The sequence below is a fragment of the Nansenia antarctica genome (genome assembly GCF_963989245.1).
Source record: "Nansenia antarctica genome assembly, chromosome: 3".
Classification (NCBI taxonomy): domain Eukaryota; kingdom Metazoa; phylum Chordata; class Actinopteri; order Argentiniformes; family Microstomatidae; genus Nansenia; species Nansenia antarctica.
Window position 1 is genome coordinate 20037048 of NC_137688.1, and position 17999 is coordinate 20055046.

The 17999-nt window shown below is 43.8% G+C and overlaps 1 protein-coding gene across 1 annotated transcript; it reads right to left on the bottom strand.

The window, feature by feature from the left end:
• Positions 1-12868: 12868 nt before the first annotated feature.
• LOC308153863 (equilibrative nucleobase transporter 1-like) lies at positions 12869-15532 on the bottom strand (the record flags this gene model as incomplete). The annotated part of the gene is made up of 5 exons (XM_080527047.1): positions 12869-12991; positions 13147-13270; positions 14596-14782; positions 15090-15197; positions 15427-15532. 5 exons carry the CDS (start codon positions 15530-15532, stop codon positions 12869-12871), a joined length of 648 nt encoding a protein of 215 aa, XP_080383173.1.
• Between the last annotated feature and the right edge of the window lie 2467 nt (positions 15533-17999).

The following is a 17999-nucleotide window of genomic DNA, read 5'->3' on the forward strand; positions in this document are numbered from 1 at the left end:
TTAATCCTGAAATCACATAACAGTTTCTTGTTTACCAAAAGGTATTTCCGTCTACGCCTTGTATGTGCTGCGCCCATTATTTGGTTGGATCCTAATGCATCGGTTTCATGGCTAGCGATACAGGAATATTTGGCTTTTCCTCACCGCTTACAAGACTTAGTGTACTCAGGTCTATCTACTAAACGCTCCAAATCTAAGCTGGGCCCTAAAATGCCCTCTCTTTTATCGGTATGGGTCGCTGTAGAAAAGGCTACTCACTCTCAGTTAAAGTGGCACACATATACTCCTATCTTCCACAATTTTGCTCTTCTAACTGGAAAAGTGCCCTTTTCATATCCCCAATGGAGTGATAAAGGTATACATGTTCTTTCTGACATTTCTAATGATGATGAACACTTAGAATGTTTAATGATCTGCGTATGACCTACAATTTACCAGGGTTCTCATTTTTTCTTTACCTGCAACTCAGATCTTCTATGCGTGCATCAGGGACGTGCCGTCCATATAAGCAGAGTAAGCAGTGCTTACCCAACGAAAAAATAAAAAAGGGCCGTGAAAATATTAAAATAAAAGTGCATGTAACCGTTTGTTTGTTTTCATTAAAAGAGTCGTATTTTAGGTCCCAGGGCAGCAGGAGTCATTCATTTTGACGTTGCATTTTTAGCGCCACCTGCAGGAGTAAGCACTCGCTCCTCTGCTTGCATTGCGTTGCATTATAAGCACTTCTCTCTCTGCTTTCCCTCGCGTACATTCGAATGTGTGAAAATGTCTTTTTTATTTTTTTCCGATGCCTCAGCCCGCTGTTTAATGTGGCCAGGGTAAGCATGCTTACAGCCAATCAGTAGTTCTTTCATTCCGATAAGAGCTACTGATTGGCTCTCATCACTTTCAAGTTCACTTAACATTTCACCTCTCGCCCGGCAGAATAGCTTATGCTAGCTAGCTCAAACGATCTAAATAATAATAATCAATAAGGATAACTTGCTTGATTTTGTGAATATGGACATTACTGTCAGCGACCTAAAGGGATTTCGTAGACTGGACTGGACTGGAAAAACACAACTACTGGCTAAATGCCGAGAGCTAAGTGCCTGTGTGACAAAGTGTGAAAAGAAAGTGTGTTGTGAGTTTACTATGGAGGATGGAAACGGTGTGTGTCTGTGTTGTGCATGTGTGCGTTTGCGATGTTGAAACTGGACTTGTAGATTTCAGCAGGCTGGCTACTTGAAAAGATCTTGGTTCAAAAAAGATTGAACAATGAGCACCCCTGATATAGTCGAAACTGGCAACTGTTTTTTTGGTTTTTGGTAATCTGATCACAAAGTGACACTACAGTTTATTAGCGGGTTCTAGGGCATCAAAATTGCATTTCCTTGAAACTGCGTTCACTGATAGCGTGTATGTGTAATTATGTGTATTTCTATATCTTATGCTTACCCAATCTAAAAGCTCACGGCACGTGCCTGGCGTGCATATGGTGTTCCCTGGGGGCAATCTATATACACCCATGAGCTTCACACAATGTTAGATGTGGGAGTACAGACAATGGGTTTAGTCTCTAAATTATACACTTGTTTACTAGAAGCTTCTTGTAAACCTCTTGCTGTCAACCAGGTATGGGAGAGAGACCTTGATTTTTCTGATGGGGAAATTGATTGGATGACTGTTTGGGACAATTTGGATATCAGATCTAAATATCCTAATCATAAACGTATTCACTTTAACTTCTTACACAGGTTATACCTCACTCCGAGAAGACGCCACCTGATGAAAAGCATACCCTCCTCAATTTGTGATCTGTGTTCACTCGGATATGTGGGCTCTTTTTTACTCATGTACTGGGAATGTCCTGGGGTGGCGGCATTTTGGAAACTAATATCTTCCACTTTATCTAACCTATTGGGAATCCATATACCTTGTTGTCCGAGATTGTTGATTTTGAATGATACTTCATCATGGTATCTGTCAGCCTCCATGTGTCGTATCTTATTTGCTGGCCTTACCGCAGCCGAATTTTTTTTAGCATTATGATGGAACCCTCTACATGCTCTTACTCGTAAACAATGGCTGCTGTCTTTCCTGGATATACTTTACATGGAACAATCTATAGCCAGAATACATGGAGCTAATGAAAGGACAATCCAAACATGGGCCTCTGCAATATCAGAGATAAAAGAGTTGGTGGGTTGGTTGGGTTACTTGGGTGTTTATAGTGGGGGGGGGGGGGGTCAAATAAAGAAAAAGGTCAGGACAGACACTTATTTTGTAATTGTGCGTTTTTCATGTGTACTGTTTTGAAATAAATTCTTGATTTAAAAAAAGGAAGCAAAGGGCATACCTGTGATGCCAAGGCAATGAACAAGAGTTGCTTGCCAAGAGTTGTATCTAAGATACACAAGAGTTTTTCCCCGCCTCTGACAGCCCGCTAAGCCTTTCCTGGATCTCACCATGCTAACTTTCAGGTAACAATAAAAACAGTCATAGCAATAAAGTTGTAAAGATGCTATGCCTTGATTGAATAAGCCTTGATGAAGTGATTCCATTGAAATGACACATTCAAGGAAATGCATGTCGGTCATATGAATCATATCAACCATGTACAAAGCTTATGCTGTACCTAAGTTAAGTATGCAGGTGCGATTGCGAACACAACAGTTCTTTGTTCGTTTAATCATGAAATTGTTCTTTGTTCTGTTAATCATGAAATCACATTTCCTTGTTTATCAAAAGGTATTTCCGTTTACGCCTTGTTTTACTTCTGTTTGTAATATCTTTAAGGTCATATTCTCACATGACAGTCCGAATCGAGACCCGGAGCAAGTGGATGAGTTTGCAACATTGTTGCATAAATTATTTCTCTGATTTGCGTTCTCACAGTCCTTCATGTGAACGAAGTAACATACGCAATCGAAGCAATAGACGTGGTAGTTGATTGGTCTGAATAATTTAGAATTGCACGTTGTCCTGCTCTTATCCAGATCAACACGCGTGCGCTGTTGTTTTCCTATGGACTGCCTCGTGCGGCGTTCTCACCAAAAGCGAAGCGAAGCAAAGTGATGGATGCGTCGTTTCTAACCGAGCGAAACCACCCTTTTCAAGCGGAGCATCCGTTGGTTCTTTGCTGCGGGAGCGACTTCGAATGCGCGTTCTCACAGCTCCAAACGACACAGAGCAAAGCGAACTTTATCCTAAACTCCTTTTCAAGTGAAGCAAATGTTCTAGTGAGAACACACCAGTGGAGGCTCCTCCATAGAGGTGGAGGAGGCCTGGCCTCCCCAATCATTTGAGAGAAGAGAGAGAGATTTAAAAAAGCAATAATTTTATTTATTTTATTTATTTATTTAACAAAAAACATATATATATATATATATATATTTTTAAATATTAATATTATTTCCGTTTTTTCATAAATCTGCATTTTTCCATGTCTAAAACCCAATATTGCAATTGTAAAGCACCTACAGGCCAGAATCCCTATCCGTTTGTATTGAGGGAGGCCAGGCCTCCCCAGGAAAGTGGTTTCTCATAGAAGTCAATGTAATGCAATTTTTTTCATGGCAATATGTGATTGGCCAAATCACTGAAAATGGGTGGGCAAGGGAGGCCTGGCCTCACCATGCATTGAGTCCAGGGCTGAAAGATTGACATTTTGTTCGTCCAATCACATGAAGCCATTTAGAGAATTCGCCAGTCACTTCAGTCAAAGAAACACTCGCCAGAGTGGGTACGAGTGTCCTATCAACTTGTCCTTTGCAGGACACGTCTAGAACACCCATGGCTATTATCCCTGAAAATAATAGCTCATTTGGCCAAATATTAATATTTGCTTAAAATGACCTCGGAAGTCGGCGAGATTCTGGCGCGATTTATACATCGAATAGGTAGACAACATTTAGGATTTATTGAACAGTTTTATTTTTAATGTAGTCGATTTCGTTTTATTACAAGTCAATTTAATATTCTTCCATATCAAATTCCTGCCTTTTACACATGTTCACTGGGCATTTATATTACATCCAAATGTCATTTCTCAACTTAATTATCAGGCAGGCTCATAGACTTACAGCAATGTCATTGCTTCAGGCAGGCACATAGGCTAAGCTCTGCACAATGAATTCCATCAATCAGAACTTTCTGATTGTAGCTTACACTCCAAATAGTATGCCTTTGGCCAGCACAAAGACAGATAAGAAGAACAGGGAACATTCCATCGCGAGTGAAGCGAGCAAGCGGAAAAAAATTGGCCTCCTCAATTCTGGAAGTCACCAGCCTCCACTGGATTGATTGATTGATTGAACACTTTATTAGAAGATTTGCAGAAGTAGGTACATGAAAGTACATATTACATACAAGGTCAACTAAAAGGATAAAAACCCAAGAAAGCCACTGGCTTATTTCAATTGGGGTCCTTGATTCTCAATTCATCGTTACATGTAAGACAGACAAAAAAAAACTAGTACTATCTACAAGATAATACAGACAACTAACTATTACTATCTACAAGATAAACATACATCCATCATGGGAAGAACAATACAACAAAACATAAGGTATGTACAGCGGGTAGGACAGGTGGGGACATACACCACAGGTGGGGGCGGGGGACAAAACACAAAGTATGTACAGTGGGTAGTTCGGGTCTTTTAATCTGATTTTTGATTTAGAGGGTCCAGTTACGGATTGCAGCCTCCTGTAAATGTTTTTTGAGAGTGGTTTTGAAGGTGGGCAGTGTTTTGCACTCCTTTAAGATTATAGGAAGGGCGTTCCACATTTTTACTGCATAGTTTGCAAACGAGTTTAACCCCTTGTTTGTGGTGCAACGCGGTTGAACGTGGTTCGTGGAGCTTCCTCTGGTGTTGTATGTGTGGACGTTGTTCACTTTTTGGAAGTATGTTGACAGGTACTTGGGTGTCTTTGTGGTGTAGCGTATCTTGAAGACCAGGCCCAGTGCAAGCTGCTGCACTCTGTCAACTACTCGTAGCCAATCAAGGCTCAAAAAATGAGCAGCGGTTAGATGTGTCCTAGGGTTGAGGCCTAGCAGAAGCCTAACCAGTTTATTTTGGGCTGTCTGGAGTCTTGTTTTATGGGCCTTTGTGGTTCTATAGTACCATGATGTTACGGCATAGTCGAAGTGACATTGAATGAGAGCTCCTGATAGGGTCCTCAGTGTGTTTTTACTGACAAGTGAGGATATCCTGTACAAGAATCTAGTTCTATGGTTCACTTTTTTGATTACTTTTGCTGCCATTTTATCTCCGGAAAGATTTGCCTCTAAGATGGAGCCCAGGTATGTAATATCCTCTTTTCTTGTGATATTAATGTTACCCACTTTTATTTTAAAATGTTCAGCCTTTCTGAGTTTAGATGGGGATCCGTATAGGATGGTTTCAGTTTTACCTAGGTGTATTGATAGTTTATTGTCAGCTAGCCAGATGCAGATTCTACTCAGTTCAGTGCTTAGCGCTTTTTCCACCTGCAATATGTTCCTGTCAGAGACCAGCAGAGCCGAGTCATCCGCGAACAGGAACAAATTGCAATCACATGCTGATGACATGTCATTCACATATATTAGGAACAGTAAAGGTCCCAATATGCTTCCTTGTGGAACGCCGCAGGTCACTGGGAGGGGGGGGGACAGTGTTCCGTTCACACTAACCACCTGTTCCCTCCCCTCTAAGTAGGATTGCATCCAGCTCACCGATGTTCTATCGAACCCAATTGCTTTCAGTTTATCTAACAATATGTGGTGATCTACTGTGTCGAAGGCCTTCTGGAGGTCCAGCATGACCATGCCGCAGTACTTGCCCGAGTCCACCTCATGGTTGATGTGGTCGTTCAAATAGAGAAGGCATGTGTCAGTGGAATGGGATGTTCTGAATCCTGATTGAAATTCATACATCAGATTTTTTTCGGTAAGGTACCTATCAACCTGTTCATAAACTATTTTTTCCATAAGTTTCGAGATGGAATTAAGAATAGAAACAGGTCGGTAGTTGCCTGGGTCTAATTTGCTTCCTTTTTTATACAGTGGGGTTACCCTTGCTATTTTAAAGTCAAGGGGGACGTGTCCCTGTTTGATGGAGAGGTTTATTATGTGGGTGATGATTGGGGTAATGGAGGCAGCTGAGTCTTTTAGAAATCTGGCTGGAATATTGTCATGGCCCGTGGCCTTTTCTGAGTGTAGAGCGCCCAGCTTTTTAAACACCTCATCGTTTGACACCATGGAGAGTTTAAAATCATCTTTGCGTACACCCAGTTTATTGTAGAACGCACGGATGTGCTCTACACCATAACGCCCTGAGTGGGGTGGTAGATTGTTAACTAATTTAGTGGCTATGGTTGTAAAGAAAGTGTTTAAGCACTTAGCCACATCCAGCTTGTCTGTAAGGAGAGAATCTCCAGATTTTATGCTGATGTTTGTAGACCTGGTTTTGAGTTTTTGACTGCAACCTAGTTGGCTATTAAGTAGCTTCCAAAGGTCACGTGGTTTGTTTAAGTTTTCTTCGATTTTGTTATCGAGGTATTCTTTCTTAGCAGATTTGGCCATGGTAATTACCTGATTGCATAGTTTGTTGCATTGTTTTTTAATTTTCTCAAAGTGGGTTTTGTGATCTTCGTTTAAGTGTTTCACTAATTTTGATTTGCATTTTTGAACTTCAGAGCATTTTAGGTCTCTGACTTTCATAGCATTTAGAATGTCCGAATTCATCCATGGTTCCGATCGGGCTTTAACCCTGGTGGTTCTCATGGGGGCTATACTGTCAATAATATTTAGGAATTTGGTTTTGAAACCTAGCCATGCCTCTTCAACCTGTGTGCATTTTAGTTCATCTAACCAGTCTTGATTCTCCAGTTTATGGTTTAAGGCCTCACTAGAATAGGATTTAAGGGATCTAGTGGTTACAGTTTTATGACCGCCAGCCTTGGGTTTATGTTTTTTACGAGTGCAAAAGATCATGTAATGATCACTTAGCCCACATACAATAACCCCACTCTTGGAGATTTTGGACTCATCCGATGTTAGAATGAGATCTATGGTGGTTTGAGTAGAAATACACACCCTAGTGGGTTTGGTAATTTGTTGACGGAGACCGTGTCATTCAGAAAACCTAGTGAAGGATTTGAAAACGGATGCTTCATTTCTGAGCATGTCCGTGTTCAAATCCCCAATAAGAATCTTTTCCACACAGTCAACGTCATCCAAGCACCCCTCAAGAATATCATAGAAATCATTCTGATCGGGAGGTCTGTAGATAGTACCAACCAGCACCGGTGTTGCTTTGTTAAAGATAATTTCAACCCAAACAGATTCTAATTTGTCACGATTCAGGTCATACCGGGTGTTAAAGATAATATCGTTGTGAATGTACATGCAGACACCACCCCCATACCTGTTCCTGTCGTTTCTGATGACTGTGTAGTTAACTATTTCAATCTCTGGGTCTTTGATTGATTCATCAAACTTGGTCTCAGAGAAGCTCAAAATGTGAACCTTGCTGTCATGGAACATTTCTCTGATTTGGTCCAGTTTAGGCACAAGACTGTTCACATTAAGGTGAACAATATGCAGGCCCTTACTGCTGTGTCCAAATAGAGAGTTCATGTCCTTGACTTGGAAATAGTCACAATTCAGGTCATCGTCAAGTTGAGGATTGGGGGATGGGGGGGGTCGCCCATTGTTCAACGTTTTCGGTAGAGAGTCTCCGGGTGGAGAAGGGGGGGGGTCGTCGTCGGGTGGGGGAGGGAGGGGGGAGGGGGGGGGGGGGGTCGTCGCCGGGTGGGGGAGGCCTCTGTGTTCACTAGATAGCTGGTGGAAGTTAGGTGGGGGGGTAATGTTGATAGCATAGCTACCCTTTGTTTTGTTAGCCTCGTCTGAATCCAGGAAGTCCGCTGCTGGTACCGGTTTGACCGGTTTGACGACAATGGCGTCAATGGCGTCGCTAGTAACATTTGCCTGGGAAAGGCATAGCTGCTCTCTGGCCAAACGTGTAGCCTGCCTGGTTGAGACTGGTCCGGGATTCAGCTGAATGTCTCCCGAGAGAAGTAGATAGAGACAGATCATGGTCCTTCGGTCCATTCTACCTGCCGGGGGCTTGTTTTTCTGCGTCAGATCAGCAGTCAGCGTTGTGTGAATAGCTGCCGTTCCGAAGTTTATATACTTCTTTGCGGCGTGGAGATAAAAGTCGCTATGGGTCTCATTTTGAAAAAATCTGCAGGGGTACTACATTTGCGCAGCATTCCGAATTATTAATGTTTATGAAGACGGAAAAATAAGATGTGCAATACTGCCGCAATTAACAATGCGAGGGAAATGGTTTGGCAAGAAATTGCTGACCGATTAAATGCGTAGGTCATACTAGCCCCAGTTATTCTTATATGTTCATGTTCAAATGAATATTACTACTGTGGTGATATCATCAGCAGGCTAGAAATCGTCAAATCGCCGCGATGGCCTAGTGGTATCGACCGCTGCCATAGGATTTATTCGTCATTTTTAGACGGTGGTTCGAATCCCTCTTCGGGGAGGGATTTTTTACTGCATTTTGTTGTCTGAATCTAATCTAAAATCTCATCTAAAAAAGTATGTAGGCTATAAAATTATGGTGCAGGCTAATTTACAAGAACTGACACGATTACAATGGTGTTTGAAGCCTTTGCATGAAATCTTCCATTAAATGTAAAAAAATAAAATAAAATAATAATACGTAGTCAAGTCTCGAACACGCAACCTTTGGAACTCTGGTTGGCTGCCTTAACCACTGCGCCAGACAGACCGCTGTGATGACAGCAATGCAAGTTGAGACAATTACCATTTTTTTTACACTTTTATTTATTGATCTATCGATCTATCTATCACACTTTCAAAATATCAAGTTATCTATCTATCACACAGTCAACCTATCCATCTATCTATCTCGTGTGAAGTGGGAACTAATTTTTCCTAAAAGAGGAACTGTCGTTCGGGATGTCAAGGACCCCAATTGAAATAAGCCAGTGGCTTTCTTGGGTTTTTATCCTGTTAGTTGACCTTGTATGTAATATGTACTTTCATGTACCTACTTCTGCAAATCTTCTAATAAAGTTTTCAATCAAATCAATCAATCAATGTAGTTTCCGCCTGTGAGCCTTTTTTGACGTGCGTCTTACTTTAGCCAGTGTTTTAGCCTCTAGAAAATGTAGGCTACACCAAAAATGTAAACAGCACAAGAGGTGAGTTTGAACATTAAGAAAATATCCTTTAGCCAATACCCAACAATTTGATTAGACTTGAAGGGCATATGAGCTTTCAATAAGCCCAATTAGGCTGTTCTCAGTCAGTCAACACTTGCCCTTTAAACCCTAGGGTGGAATATTCTTGTTGTTGCAAACCTAGGAGGAGAATGATACATAACAATACATCACAAGTAAATAGCAACATCATTACAATTGAATATACTTAATAGAACAGCAGAAGACTATATTTAGCTTTCCATGATAGCCTACATGGGGTTGAATGTCACGTCAGATCAATGTAACACAAAGGCCCCATTGCCTCTTACATAAACAATACTGCTTATCTCTACCCCCCTACCTCTAACATGTATCTCTACCCCCCCTACCTCTAACATGTATCCCTACCCCCCTATCTCTAACATGTATCTCTACCCCCCCTACCTCTAACATGTATCCCTACCCCCCTACCTCTAACATGTATCCCTACCCCCCTACCTCTAACATGTATCCCTACCCCCCTATCTCTAACATGTGTCTCTACCCCCCCCTACCTCTAACATGTATCTCTACCCCCCTATCTCTAACATGTATCCCTACCCCCCTACCTCTAACATGTATCTCTACCCCCCCTACCTCTAACATGTATCTCTACCCCCCTACCTCTAACATGTATCCCTACCCCCCTATCTCTAACATGTATCCCTACCCCCCTACCTCTAACATGTATCTCTACCCCCCTACCTCTAACATGTATCCCTACCCCCCTATCTCTAACATGTATCTCTACCCCCCTATCTCTAACATGTATCTCTACCCCCCTATCTCTAACATGTATCTCTACCCCCCCTATCTCTAACATGTATCTCTACCCCCCTACCTCTAACATGTATCTCTACCCCCCTACCTCTAACATGTATCCCTACCCCCCTACCTCTAACATGTATCTCTACCCCCCTACCTCTAACATGTATCTCTACCCCCCCTACCTCTAACATGTATCTCTACCCCCCTACCTCTAACATGTATCTCTACCCCCCTATCTCTAACATGTATCTCTACCCCCCTACCTCTAACATGTATCTCTACCCCCCTACCTCTAACATGTATCTCTACCCCCCCTACCTCTAACATGTATCTCTACCCCCCCTACCTCTAACATGTATCTCTACCCCCCTACCTCTAACATGTATCTCTACCCCCCTATCTCTAACATGTATCTCTACCCCCCTACCTCTAACATGTATCCCTACCCCCCTACCTCTAACATGTATCTCTACCCCCCTACCTCTAACATGTATCTCTACCCCCCTATCTCTAACATGTATCTCTACCCCCCCTACCTCTAACATGTATCTCTACCCCCCCTACCTCTAACATGTATCCCTACCCCCCTATCTCTAACATGTATCTCTACCCCCCTACCTCTAACATGTATCTCTACCCCCCTACCTCTAACATGTATCTCTACCCCCCCTACCTCTAACATGTATCTCTACCCCCCTATCTCTAACATGTATCCCTACCCCCCTATCTCTAACATGTATCTCTACCCCCCTATCTCTAACATGTATCTCTACCCCCCTACCTCTAACATGTATCTCTACCCCCCTACCTCTAACATGTGTCTCTACCCCCCTACCTCTAACATGTATCTCTACCCCCCCTACCTCTAACATGTATCTCTACCCCCCCTACCTCTAACATGTATCTCTACCCCCCTACCTCTAACATGTATCTCTACCCCCCCTATCTCTAACATGTATCTCTACCCCCCTATCTCTAACATGTATCTCTACCCCCCCTACCTCTAACATGTATCTCTACCCCCCTATCTCTAACATGTATCTCTACCCCCCTACCTCTAACATGTATCTCTACCCCCCTACCTCTAACATGTATCTCTACCCCCCTACCTCTAACATGTATCTCTACCCCCCCTACCTCTAACATGTATCTCTACCCCCCTACCTCTAACATGTATCTCTACCCCCCCTATCTCTAACATGTATCTCTACCCCCCTACCTCTAACATGTATCCCTACCCCCCTATCTCTAACATGTATCTCTACCCCCCTACCTCTAACATGTATCTCTACCCCCCTACCTCTAACATGTGTCTCTACCCCCCCTACCTCTAACATGTATCCCTACCCCCCTATCTCTAACATGTATCTCTACCCCCCCTACCTCTAACATGTATCTCTACCCCCCTATCTCTAACATGTATCTCTACCCCCCTACCTCTAACATGTATCTCTACCCCCCTATCTCTAACATGTATCTCTACCCCCCTACCTCTAACATGTATCTCTACCCCCCTACCTCTAACATGTATCTCTACCCCCCTATCTCTAACATGTATCCCTACCCCCCTACCTCTAACATGTATCTCTACCCCCCTATCTCTAACATGTGTCTCTACCCCCCCTACCTCTAACATGTATCTCTACCCCCCTATCTCTAACATGTATCCCTACCCCCCCATAAAGTAAGGTTTACTGACGTTCCAATCTGGGCGATCTGATATGCAAGGTCGATGGTTCCCTTCCCAGCAGACACTGCAGCAGTCAGCATCAGACGAGGACGGTTGGTCTGGGTCGCCTCCGCCTCAAACGCAAATCTACTGGGAAGGCTCGTATGTGTGAAAGTGGCTTTACTTACGAACTCACAACCTCACGGTGGACACTCTAACCACAAGGCCACTGAGCTGGTCAACACAATGATTGGCATCACTAAGAGCCAATCAAATTGAGGGGGCACATGGGGTGGCCAATCCAATCGCATTGCTTCTCGATCGCATCGCTCATGGAAACTTTGCGAAGCACAAAGATTGCAAAACGTGAACGTCTTTACTGATTGACAGCACTCAACACCCAATGGCGTTGGGGAGGCTCAAGGGGGGGGTCAATCAGATCACAGCCCCTGATCTAGGGTCGAGTAGACTCAGCCTTTAAGTTGGAGTCAGGAACTGGAGTCTAGTTTTGACAGATAAACACAAAGAGGACAACATAAGATTAGAGGGTGTTGCAAACTGAAATAATGAGACATTAAACAGTAGGAGAGAATCCTGTAGTAAAGAGTAAGAGAGCATAAAACAAGTTGCCTGAGGCCCCCGGTACATTACATTTTAAGTGACAGCTAAAATACATCTCAAGGACAAGGCCAGCACCTGCTTTGAGTTTATTGTTCATTGTGTATAACATGTTGATAAAGAATTAAACTAAATAAACTAAAAAAGCAAAATAAATAAAGATAATAAGTGTTTATTTAAGGTCGTACTACATAAGGCATACATACATGTTCAATTATTAGGGTGGGAGGTGGGCGAATTGTAGCATAACAATTATATCCCGTTAACAAACAAAAGCATGACAATTTATCTAGCCACTGGAGAAAAACAAATCTAATGATCACACTCCTCCCCAAGAACAGTAGATTTCTTCATTTAATGAATTCTGTTGGTCTGTTCCTCAATGGGGGTGTTTGTATATCTCTGAATTAAATGAAAGGCCTCTACCCAGAACTTATTTCTTTAAGTTGATTTAGCCAAGGTTTGTACCCACTCTGATTAAAATAAGCTATTATCCTTAACAACAAATGGAGAGGAGGCAGCTCAGTGATGCTGAAGTGGCTGTGTGTGTTCCCTTTTTAGAGTCTATGAGGCGATGACAGCTTCCTGGGGTATAGTCCTCAGGGCGGCCAGGCCACGACAGTGCAAGTAGACGTTGACAGGATGGATGAAGGGCAGCAGACTGAGAAGGACCAGGGCAATGTTCAGCTGCAGGCAGAGAGAGAGAAAAGATAGGGTCACTACTACTAGTCTCTCTACTTTCGTGATGGCCAAGTTGATCCCGTCTCTTGTGTGAATGGTAAATGACTGGGAGCTCTAATCAAGGTAGTGTTTTGGTGATGGTAACAGGTAGCTTCACTCACGTATAGCGGGTCCCCTCCCAGTATTCCTTGGATCAGGATGAAGCAGGGGTACTGCAACAGGCCCACCACTGAAGACAGGGCCAACATCAGGCCGTAGAGCTTACCAAAGTGACAGGCAGGAAAACTACAGAGAGAGAGAGCGAGCAGGCCAAAAGGTAACAGGGGAGTAGGGAGGGAGGCAAGAGAGAGGAATCAAGAGATCATTTCATTGACCTGCAGTGCAAAGGTATGAACCATGTGTGACAGTCAATCCATCCATCATCCTGTTGAACCATGTACAGTATGTGTTGGCGACAGCTGGTGTCTATGATGTGAGTGTTAACTGTGTACATTGTGTGTAGTGTACATGTGTGTGAATAATATGATTTGGTCAATGGACTGCACTTATATAGCACCTTATTCCAAAGAACTTTACAACGGCCTCTCATTCACCCATTCACACACACATTCACACACAAATGGCCATGTAAGGTGCCGGCCTGCTCATTGGGAACAATTTGGGGTTCAGTGTCTTTCCCAAGGACACCTCGACACGTGGCCAGCGAGGGATCGAACCTCCGAACCTTGCAATCATTAGACGTCAAACCAGTGAACTCAGTGTGTGTGTGTGTGTGTGTGTGTGTGTGTGTGTGTGTGTGTGTGTGTGTGTGTCAGGCACACAGGGTGTTGTGATGTATCTAGTGCAGTCGTGCGTAGTTAGAGGGAAGGTGCATGCCTACTTCCCACCTGCTTGCGACCCTCTCACTTACAGCTTGCTGCCGCTGGCTAGCCCTTGTGGTGAACCATGAAGCAGCTTTGTGTGTAAGTATTCTTTTGCCAGTACACAGCCTCTCCTTTTCCAAGACTCCTGCCAGGCATCATTATGGACCCATGGTAACTGGGTATCCTCACAGCCCCAGGCTAACTTGGCAGGGACTCTCGGAGCTGCTGTGGTCCCAAGAGGTGTGACCAACTGAAGACTGCCCTAAAGAATAGACCTATCGCTAAGCCACGCCCCATCTTTAAAAAAAGATTACTTACTTGTAAATCATAAATTTTAACTCCAGCCATTGTAAGAATGTCATTCAGTCACGGTCGGTCAGTCAGTCACTGTCAGTGAAGAATTTGAGCGAGCATTGTTTGTTTGTCTGAGATTTCAAAGGGGGCGTGGCTTAGCGATAGGTCTATTGCAGTATGAACCCTACCACCCTTGAGGCTGCTGCTGTGGATCGCTCCACTTTGCCACCAAGGAGTGCAGCTAGCAAGGAGACAGTGGGACCCCAGTGGGTCAGGCTTTCATATACCCTGTTTGTGGCAGATAGTGTGCATCCTGCATTGGACTATACAGTCATCAACGGACCCACAAACAGTAGTAAAAGTCATCATCGGCCATGATGGACTACCAGAATCAGCAGTAAGTAAGTAGCCTGTGTGTGTGTGTGTGTGTGTGTATGCGACTGTGTGACTTACGCAATGCTGATGAAGGCGGGGTTGCCTCCAGAGAGGAAGGAGCGGTTGATGACCTGCAGTATGAAGGTGAGGTACTGCACAGGGAGGACAGGTGTGGCAGCACAGATGGAGAACAGGACGCACTGCAGCGACGTCAGAGACAGAGAGAGCACAGAGGACCGCAGGTCTGCCTCCCGCTCGCTCTCTCCTGCACACACACACACACACACACATAGACACAAACACACACACACACACACACACACACACACACACACACAGATAGGATTAACATTAGAGTACATAACCCCTATCGATTTCTTCCCTTCCATCGCCTGTCCCAACACACACAGATAAATAACAGAGTCAGAGACTGCGCCAATACTCACATGAGTAGTGTGTGTGGGTGTGTGGGTGGATGTGTGTGTGGGTGTGTGCGTGTGTGTGTGTGTGTATGAAGTGGTTTGGTGTGTGTGTTGTGTTCAGTGGTTGCACTGTAGGTGTATGGTTGGTACCTGGGGCCCTGGCCTTGCCCTTGTGTCGGTCCATGATGAGGCCATTCAAAGGGGCAAACAGGACCCCACACAGCTGGGTCACCGCAAACGCATTGGTGTACGTGCTCACTGGAGGGACAAACAGAGCCAATGAGGACAGGGATGGAGAAAGGGAAAAACCCAACTGGAATAAAGCAAAGAAAGGCTAAATACGGCACGGTTCGATCCTGTGTTACATGTGGTCTTCTCTGAACAATATTCCTCAGCAGCTTAGAGGAGAACAGTCAGAACAGTCAGTCAACAATATACAATAGTGTATTGTTTGTGTGTGTGTGTGTGTGTGTGTGTGTGTGGTTACCCAGGGAGGGTTTGCCCTCAGTCAGTCGCTGTAGCATGGGGTTGAGTGTGCCGATGAACAGGTAGTGTCGTAGCCGTATGACAGACACCAGGAGCAGATGTAACATGAACAATTTGGACAGGACACAATCCCTGAAACTACACTCTGAGAGAGAGAGAGAGAGAGAGAGAGAGAGAGAGAGAGAGAGAGAGAGAGAGAGAGAGAGAGAGAGAGAGAGAGATAGTGGCTTAGAGTCAAATCAACTTTGGCCACAAATATTGCAAAAATTCCCAGATCAACAAATGGAGCTGCTCTTCCTAGATGGAGCAGAGCACTTCCTCTCTGGGAAAGCCCACTCCAAGACTTTTCCATGACTGTGTCCCCCCCCCCCCCCCCAGACAGCCAAGAATCTTAGGATGATCCTGGACAACCAAGTTACTTGGTTGTACAAGTACACAAGAGTAAAATTATTATATAAGTATATAAGACAGTATGTTACAATTTAGTCCAATGGTATACAAGTATAAGTATATATAAGTACCGGTATATGCCTCTGAAGAAGGCCCCAAGGATCTTAAGCCCTAAGCCAAACTTTTTCAGCCACCTGAGATCACCACATTGCAGCAATGGCCCGCTCCTGTACATTCTTCCTCTTTAACTGTCAGAGGTCCAAGCACTGGTGAGACTGATCTAGACTACTGCAACTCATTTATGTGGTCCCTGACCTATCAGACCCATCAGACCTCTGCAAAGAGACAAGATGTTTCTGTACACTTCAGAAAACAGTCTGCTGCTGCCTTCAGGGTCACACAGGGTCAGCCATAGTCAGTGCCCCTGGAGCAATTAGAGGTTAAGTGCTTTGCTCAAGGGCACAACAGCAGCGGTTGTGCCATAGCAACTCAGATATGATGCCAGCTCACATGCAGCTCCCTCCTGAGGCGGGAATCGAACAAGAAACCTTTCGATTGCTAGCCAGCGTCTTAGTACAGGCATTTTGTGAGAAAAGAGGGGGGAACCTCAGACAAATTGCAACAGAAAATCTTTCAACTGTTTATTGCTCATAAATGTCTCTTATATGACTTATAAAAAGTCTTAAGAAATCCAAGTGGTGGAAAGTATATTTTTTTACCATAACCTGGTAACACGTTTTTGCTTCCAAAAATTACATTATAAAGCTTTAAAATGTTGAAACTTTAATCGAATCACTAAATTAATATACTTTTATACAAGGCAACATAAATTGGCAGTAATCAACATTAATATAGGCATTGATTAACAACAATTGAAAACAATATTATTAAAATATCACTTTTATGTTACTTTCAAAAAAATTGTGACTGGGCCGCTTAGGTGGCTTAGCGGGTTAAGTGCTGACCATGTAACCGCAGGGTCCCCGGTTCGATTCCCGGCCAGGGACATATCCTGCATGTCATCCCTCCTCTCTCTCTCACCCATCCTTCCTGTCTAAACCTTCACTGTAACTATCAATAAAAGTGAAAAATATGAGTGGGACTGCCCCACTCAGAAAAAATAACTTTAAAATATATATATATATATATTTGTGACTGGTAGATTTGCACTAATCAACATGTTGGCACTATTGAACAAAAACATAAACATGTAAACTTTTAAGTAAAACTTTATCAGTAGGTGCCTGGTTCATCTTCACCATCTTCATCATCATCATCTTCATCACATGCAGCCTGAGATGAGTTTGCACACCCCAATCCTTTGCAGTTGCTACATGCAACAGAGCACTCAATGCCATGCTTCTTGCATGTGCACCTCAGGCTGCTGCAGTCTGTCTTGCAGGTGCATCTAATGAACCGGAGGAATTCCTGTGGAGCTGGTGGTAAGTCAGTTTGGACAGGGACAAGCCTCAACACTCTCTTTCCATCCCCATTCTTGTGGCAGGAGTTCATTTGAGGTTCCCTTCCACTGCTGCACCTGGTAGGATACACAAAGAATGTGGTACTTCGCTGCTGCTGACGTAGGTGGCAGACTCTGCGGCTGGCCATGAGAAGTGCTAAAAGCTACCTTCTACAAAAACGATAGTGTCATAGAGAGTCGAGTCCCTCCCCAGGTTTCCCATTGTCCAGGCACAGCAAAGCATTCTTTGTTATTGTGCAAAGATTAGTTATTGTGCATTCTGCTGTGGTAGCTGACTGTGTGTCAAACATTTTAGCTTGCTTCACAGAAGTCATCACTGGTTGTGAATTTCTTGAGGGGAGCTCCTTTCCAATGCCATAAATGCGGGTGGTAGTGTCACACCCAGCTATTGCATGGATGAAGAGGATGTGAGGACAAACACTGGGACCCAGCTGCTGCTTGGCGGCCTTGATGTTCCAGACACGTGACTTCTTCATGCTCTTCTTCATGCTCTTCTTCGCCTCAGGTTTGAAGAAGAGGTCATGTGACTTGAGGTTGGTTTGGTATATGAGGAGGACGAGCAGATCTGTATCATCACCAATGAGCTCAGTGTTTGTTACTGTGGCAGACTGCACTGCTTTTTGCACAATGAGGAGATCAGCATCACCTGGAGCATGGTACGTCTGACAGTTCTTCTGTAGGTGACCACTGAGCATGTTGATGAA